General features: G+C 34.6%; 1 protein-coding gene across 1 annotated transcript; it reads left to right on the forward strand.

Annotated features, from left to right (window-relative positions):
• The first annotated feature begins 616 nt into the window (after positions 1-616).
• On the forward strand, positions 617-5,826 carry LOC127085281 (uncharacterized). Its single transcript, XM_051025814.1, has 5 exons — positions 617-1,072; positions 2,018-2,939; positions 3,046-3,141; positions 4,888-5,024; positions 5,397-5,826. Exons 1-5 carry the CDS (start codon positions 855-857, stop codon positions 5,569-5,571), a joined length of 1,548 nt encoding a protein of 515 aa, XP_050881771.1. The 5' UTR covers positions 617-854; the 3' UTR covers positions 5,572-5,826.
• The last annotated feature ends 2,189 nt before the right edge of the window (positions 5,827-8,015 follow it).

Below are 8,015 nucleotides of genomic sequence, written 5' to 3' on the forward strand. Positions count from 1 at the left end.
ACATATAGGTAAAATGAGTGTCTTTGAATGTATATGTGATATTATTATGTTCACGTCTCTTTATGACATGAAATTTTATCTTTTTTTTCTTCAAATTTTATTGAATATCATCTTGGTGACGGTTAGGGTAAGCTATGTTGATGAATTACAATTTTTATATTCACTCATCTTTAGATGGATTTCTGAATATTTGTTTCTATTAAGGGGATCTCAACACCCCTTCATCCCCTTTTTCATTTCTGAGCAGTTTGGACGTCGACTTTATAGTGATGTTTTTGTGAATATTCTACATCAATATTAAAATATTAAATTATATATCGGTCAAATAAGGGTGAAAGATGTTAGAGTGAAATATGTATCTGTTCCAAAAATATTTTTTCGAAGATATTTCGGAAATGCATTTTCGAATTAAATTTAATCATAAAATTGAGGTATGACTCAAATACGAATGAATTGGATCTCCAGAAATATCTCCGAAAATTGAAGGTCATTTTCGATTTAACTTAAGGTATTTTTCCATCTTTGAACTAAAAAATTAAAAAATTAAATAAAGAAAAGAGTATGTTTAATCAGTTAACCGTCACAAAAGTTTACTAAAATTGGTCTTGAAGTAACAGAAGCATGGTAATATAAAACAGAAGCTAGATCCGCGCGTGAAGGCAATATCACTATATGTAGTTGTTGATGTTCCCATCCCATCCACCGGAGAGAGTGAAGTTTCAACAACTAAAATTCGAGTTGAGTTCGGAACCCTAACCGAAATCATCATTTTCCTTCTCTTCACCCTTTCTTTTCGGTGATACTTTCCGATCCAATCCTTAGATTCGCCATTACCAAAACCGAGATCGAGATCCATGTTGTTCGCATCTTCATTCCTATTTTTATACTTATTATTAATATTTATATCTTCCATTCTATTTACCTCTTTTGCATCCATTCATATCTATAATCATGAACCTTTTCAAGATGTCGGTAATGCTTTTCTCCTCTCCGGTGGCAGCGAAGGTATCGCCGCTTCCCTCACCGCCGATACACACTCCAACTCCATCCACGATGGACGTTCTTACATTCGGTACTCTCCCTTTCTCTCTGCTTCATTGCAATTAACTAATACTGTAATGTGCATTGCTTGATTTGTACTGTGAGTTACTTTACTTGTGCATGGTTTAGATGAATTGGTGAATTTGTATCAATTTACTAGTATTAAGTGATATATAAGTAATTGGGGTGAAATCGAGTGTTAACTTTTAAGCGGACCACCGGAAACACAACACATATAATAATTTGAAAAATAAATAAATAATTACAAGTGTCGGTTTCAGACACCGGCGTAGACACACCTTTTTTTTAGAGGTGTCTACTGAGCTTTTATGAGTATGTGCAAGTTCAACACCACATTTCTCTGATAGGAACTGCAAAAATTGATGGATCAGATGCTATGCTAGACTGAACAGAGGGGGATAGGTCAAAATAATACTAAATCTGTGTTTGGATTTTGGTTTCTTTACAATCGGTAATGCGGCCAAGTGAGAAGTTTTGTCCGGTGTTTGCTTTAAGCAACATTGCTAGTTGTTTCTTCCTCTGATGTCTGAAAGTAACTAACACTATTTATTGTAAAAGTGTATAAGTTTGAATGTTAGATTTATTTATGAATGATGCTGCGAAGTGTCAATATAAGATGAGCTGGTACCATGGGATGGGACTGATGTAGTATGATAGGAAAATGTGTCTTTTGTATGCTTTGAATTGTTAGAAATTGCATATGGATTTATATTTTTTGAATGCTAAACTTAATATTAGTATTGTTAGTATTATGTTAGGCGCGAAAGCAAACTTTCTCCTTCCTTATCACTCCACTCTTTATCTCCCTAATCCCAACCAGAAAACCAACCTTATATGTTTCATCTCCTTACATATGTATTTATATAATTCATATCTCTTATTCTCTTATCTTGTATTTGAATTATTTGTCAAACATAACAAAAAACTGACTTTTTTTTTTACTTATGGGTGATAGATTTGAGAATATAACGTTTAGGAGAAGAAAATATGAAGCCAAGGCGCGTGGTACAGTGCCGGTACACATTATTATTTTTGAGGCTGCTGACCGTGATGATATAGGTGGTTCTGTTTACGGCGGACAACGAGCAATCTGTTGCACCCGTGATTTAGCAAAGATGGGAGGTTGTAAGCAAGGAGAGGTTATTAGGAGAGGTTCTGCAACGGATATTAATTGGCCAGTCATTGTAGATGTATATTTCAAGGGGAAATCCAGAATTGCTAGTCTAGATTCTAAAGAAGTTCCTATCACGAAGACTGGAATGTATAATTTGTTTTTTGTAGCTTGTGACCCCAAGCTCAAGGAAATTGTAATGACTGGGAAGACAATCTGGAAAAACCCTGATGGGTTCTTACCTGGTAGGATGGCTCCATTAAAGAAATTCTATGTATTTATGGCACTGGCTTATATCTTCCTTGGTATGATTTGGCTCTTTCAGTATGTGAGGTTTTGGGATGATATACTGCAACTTCAGCACTGTATCTCCGCTGTCATTGGTCTTGGATTGTTTGAGATGATTCTCTGGTATTTTGAGTACACCAATTTCAACAATACTGGAGTCAGACCTATTATTGTCACAACTTGGGTTGTTACTATTGGGGCTATAAGAAAAACGATAGCAAGGCTTCTCATTCTCTCTGTTTCCATGGGTTATGGTGTTGTGCGACCCACTCTTGGTGGTCTTACATCAAAGGTCCTTTTACTTGGAATAACTTACTTGCTTGCATCAGAGTTGCTGAACATTACTGAATATGTGGGGACCATCAATGATGTGTCTGGAAGGGCAAGGCTCATTCTAGTTCTTCCTGATGCTTTCTTGGATGCGTTTTTGATTTTATGGATTTTTACTTCTCTGTCAAAAACACTGGAACAATTACAGGTATCTTTTCTTCTACGTAGCTTCTAACTTTTTCTGTTTGGGATTTTTTTACTATCCTTTTTTTTTTCAATATTTTTTGGCTTTCATTTTGTATCTTTCTTGTTAGGCAAAACGGAGTTCTGTTAAGTTGGATACATACAGGAAATTCTCAAACGCACTACTAGTAACGGTGATCTCCTCAGTTGTTTGGATAGGATATGAGGTAAGGCTTCTAATCAGTTTATTTATTTTGTGCAATATAACCCGGGCATGGACTTCTTGTAGTTAATAACTGAAATTATTGTTTTAGCTTGAGAGAAATATAGTTATGTGATTCATATGGAGAAGAGAGAAATGAGTGATGAGAGCTTGCAAGAAGGAACCGAAATACCACAAAACACATTCCGTTGTCAACGTATGGTGCTTGTGTCCTGGCTAAGGGCTCTTAAGCCTCTGAAATAAACATGTCTTTGCCCTAGCTCCCTCATGTTTGGAAACTGGCTACTCCTTTAGATTTTATCTATGCCGTTTTACCTGCAGGATAGAGATGCTAACATTTGGGACTAACATTAAGAAAGCTTAACTTGTAAAATGAAACCTGTTATTATCTGTAACTTTTTCTTTGGTAAATATCAAGTGCATATGTGAGAAGAAGACTAAGAGGCTTCTGATTAAGAAAGCTTAACTTGTAAAATGAAACCTGTTATTATCTGTTACTTTTTCTTTGGTAAATATCAAGTGCATATGTGAGAAGAAGACTAAGAGGCTTCTGATTAGAAAAGGGCGAGGAAGACCTGTGAAAATAACCTGATGATCAAAGGTTTTACAAAAAATTGGTTTTTGATATAGTTCAATGGTAATGATCCATGTAGCTGACGTACATATTGGAATGAGGCTTGTTATTGTGACATTCAATGGTTTTACAAAAATTTAATTTTTGATAGAGCTCAATGGTACTGATCCATGTAGTTGACCTGCCTATTGGAATAAGGCTTGTTATTGTTACATTCGAAATCAAGAAAACAAATTATTAATAGAGAAGAGGCAGCTCAAAGACCGTTGGCAAGGAATCCCCAACAAATTAGAACTAAATGTTTACTACTAAACCTATCAGCAAAGTGAACAAGAGGAAAATGCATGAACAGAGGAGCATGCAAAAAGTGCACGGGCATTAAAAATAAAATCAAGTTGATCCAATGGGTCATGAACTATTAGACACGGACACATCTAGGAGTGTCGCGGTGCCGGACACGCGTCGGTGTCCGACACTTGTATGACACGTGCCGGAAAAATCAAACAAATGTTGGAAAAATCAGACAAGTGTCCCTTAAAAAATTGTTCTTTTCTTTGCATCCACACTTATTGAATTAGTGTCCGACACCGGAATCACACTCATATCACGTATGTTAGACAATTCTTAGAAGTGTTTCAAACAAAAATTTGTTTTTTTCTTTACTTTAACACGTCTTTACATATTTTTTGGACAAATTTCACACACATCTGAAAGGGTCAAACATGTATTCAAGCAATGTTATCAATAAAAAATTAAAAGACATTAATTTTAATTATAATATTTTCAACTCTTTTAATAATAGATGGATAAATGAAGCTCAAATACTATCTTATATGTAGTGGTGTCGGTGTTATATGTTTTTGAAATTATTGGCGTCGGAGTGTCCGTGTCGTGTCCCGGTGTCCGTGTCTGAGTCCGTGCTTCATAAGTTATGAATCAAGTGATGACTAAATGGGATTCTTCACTGTATGGATACATTTGAAAGAAACATTCCAGAGATGATTCTGTCTCTGGTTTTAATTGTGTTTGACTTATCTGAAACTTCTAATCTCTATTTCAAATTAATTACTGAAATGCAGTTTTCTTATGGAAATAAACTGTCATCATGTTGCATTCTTCACAAAAAAAAAAAATTACCTGGGCCACCAACAGCATGTGCTAATTTTGCTTTTACAGGTTTACTTCAAAGCAACAGATCCATTTAATGAACGCTGGCAGAGTGCTTGGATCATCACTGCATTCTGGGACGTTCTTGCATTTGCACTACTCTGTGTAATATGTTATCTCTGGGCACCTTCCCAGAGCTCTCAAAGGTGCATTCTATTTTTCAAGTCGTCAATATAACTTTTCCTTCCAACATATATTACCGGTTAAGTTTCAATTTTGAAATGATTCATTAGACGAATCTCATCAATACATAAACTTCAAACTTTTGAAATTTATGACTCATCTAATGGGACTGCCTTGTCCTGAGAGGAAACCTTATATTGTTATGCCAAGTTGTGCCCACAGCGCACTCTCTACTTATGCTATGCTAAAGTTGTCTTGCTAATCCTAGACTTGTAATTGCGAAACGGTAAAATAAAACAAAAACAGCATGCAGTTTCATGATGTAACATGTGACTGAGATGTTTTCGGGTAGAGTCTCACTTCTGTTGCTTTATTTGCCTCTGCAAACTACTTAGGTATGCATACTCAGAGGAAGTGGGAGAAGAATCTGATGATGAAGAAGCTCTGTCTCTAACTAAGGGAAAGCAAGAAGGTCAAGGAGAACTAAGTTTGGTCAGGCAAGAGAAGAATGCCCGAACTGATGCATCTTCTGATGAAGACGATGAATCAGATGAGGATAAAAGGGAATAGCTTTTAACAGGATTCTTTTACCACGTTTGTACTGTTTTCCCTGCTGGGCTTTTAAGTCATAAGACTTCTGCCCCTATCCTCGGCAAGAGCTGTTGTAAAATTTTGTTCATTTGTACTGAAATGTAGGTGCTTCATATTCTTTGTCCCAAATTTATTTTATATCATGTATGTAATTAATGTATAACAAGTGTTACCCGTGTTGATGCTCAAATTTGCTGCATCTTTTTTGCCCTTGGATGCTGGGGAAGCTGTCAATATTTGAATTAAATATGTCTGATTAAAAAACTACAACCAGCACTACTGCCAAACTTAATGAAAAATCTGACCTTAAATGGTCATTGATATCCAGGGTTCGAATAGTACGAGATTAGTCAATGCAGTTGCACGTTGAAAGATATTTGATTATTATCAGAAAAAATGGGCATTGGCGCCTTGTTATGCTAGTGGGGTTGTAAGGATTAGATAATGAGAAATCTTTCTGGCACCCCTTATTTATACACGACACTCTCATATATTTTCATAATACTCATGTTATCCTTGTTAAACTTTTATCAAAAAGTTCAGACAATATCAAGTAGAACATATAAAAAATCCTCTATAAATCAAAAATTTGATAGTATATCTGAAAAATCCGAAGTATCTGGTATTTTAAAAAATCGGTATTGTTATGTGTTCGAACATTATATCAATATTTTAATATAGAGAGATGAATTTTAAAAAGTTCCTTTAGTTTCACATCATGTGATTCTTGAAAAAACTATTTAGTCTCACATTGTTTATATGAGATATCTTATCTAGCTCATATTATTGTACAAGAAAATTTTTGTTTCATTCCAAAACACACCAAAAATTTATTTTGAGATTTTTTCTCCTTACTCTCATAATTTTGTGTCTTTCGAATTGTCGAAGCGTCAACTTCTCCCCCTTTCTTTATACTCGTTGAATTTTTCGAATATTTTCTTGAGTTCTCTTTAGAGAATTATCTTAATTTCTCCTTGTTTGAGTTAAGAAATTACAAGTATTAACTTTTGGATTCTCTTTGGAGAATTCTTTGAATTTCTCTAGTTTGAGAAATTATTTTGTGTGATCAAATGACCATTATTGAATTCTCTTTGGAGAATTATTTGAATTTCTCTTGATTTGAGAAATTATTATGACGGGTTGTTATACCAGATACTACGAGTGGTATTTAAACTATATTCGAATAATCTTTGTATCATCAAAAAGTGTATTTTTAGACCGATTGTCTACCGTGTAAGTAGTAATCGTACAATATAGAACTGAGTTGTTTTATCCTGGAGGCGACGGGTAGTTCAACTGTTTTACATGATTTTGGACAGTGCCGTGAAACGTCTTAAAAAGAGTGAATAATTTTGCGACTCATCTCGATAACTTCTTCAGTGGCTATTTTTAAAAATTCAAAAACAACAATTTTAAGACGTTTGCAAAACAGTCATGGCTATCGAAGAAGTTATTGGTAACATTGCGGTCGTTGTCACTGACAAACCATTCAAGTTTGAGAGTTTTCACTTCAAAAGTTGGCAAGCTAAAATGATTTTTTTTCTAACCTTAAATAAGGTTGCCCAAATTTTCTTCTGGATCAATCGAACAAACTAATTATAACAAAACTGTGAATTCATACGGAACTAATAACTCACCTGGATTAGACTCTGCTGCAAAAGCTAAAGCAGGTGATTTACAGCTCAGAAAAGAAATATTCATTTGAAAAAATAATGATTATCTTTGTAAAAAACACATTCTGAACAGTTTCGCCGATGATCAGTATGATTACTACAGTAACTGCGAGACTGCTAAACAGGTATAGGAAGCTCTGAAAAAGATATATGACACTAAAGAAGCTGGAACAAAGAAGTATGTCGTAAGTCGATAGTTAGTATTAGATTGTATCAATGAAAGGTCTGTGGAGACTCAATGTTACGAACTTCAAAAGATTGCTTACAAGATCATCACAAAAGATATATGTTTAGATGAACAATTTTAAATTGCTTTTATTATTGACAAATTGTCCCTAGTTTGAAAGTTTTTAAAAAAATTGCTTCACCACAATACAAGATTTTTTTATTGAGAGTTTGATTATTCGTCTTCGAGTTGAGGGAGAATCTCAAAGACAAGATCAAAAAGAAAAGTCTTGGTTGTTTCAAGAAATCAATGTAGTTCTGAAGTCATTTAAAAAATGATTAAAGAATCAGAACCGCAATATTGTGAACCGAATTTAGAATGAGAACTCTTCAAGGGCCCTAATTACTCCGGTTGATAGGCAACCACCACCGCCATAAAGAAATGACATTGATTTTTTCCTCTTAATTCAATTGTGGCCAAACTAGGTCATATGATTAAAAAAATGTAAGATCAGGCTTGAACCTCGTGTTGGCCCTAATGCACATGTTAACCTGACTGATAAATAATTTATTGTTTTGATCACT

This window comes from Lathyrus oleraceus, chromosome 1 (assembly GCF_024323335.1).
Source record: "Lathyrus oleraceus cultivar Zhongwan6 chromosome 1, CAAS_Psat_ZW6_1.0, whole genome shotgun sequence".
Lineage (NCBI taxonomy): Eukaryota > Viridiplantae > Streptophyta > Magnoliopsida > Fabales > Fabaceae > Lathyrus > Lathyrus oleraceus.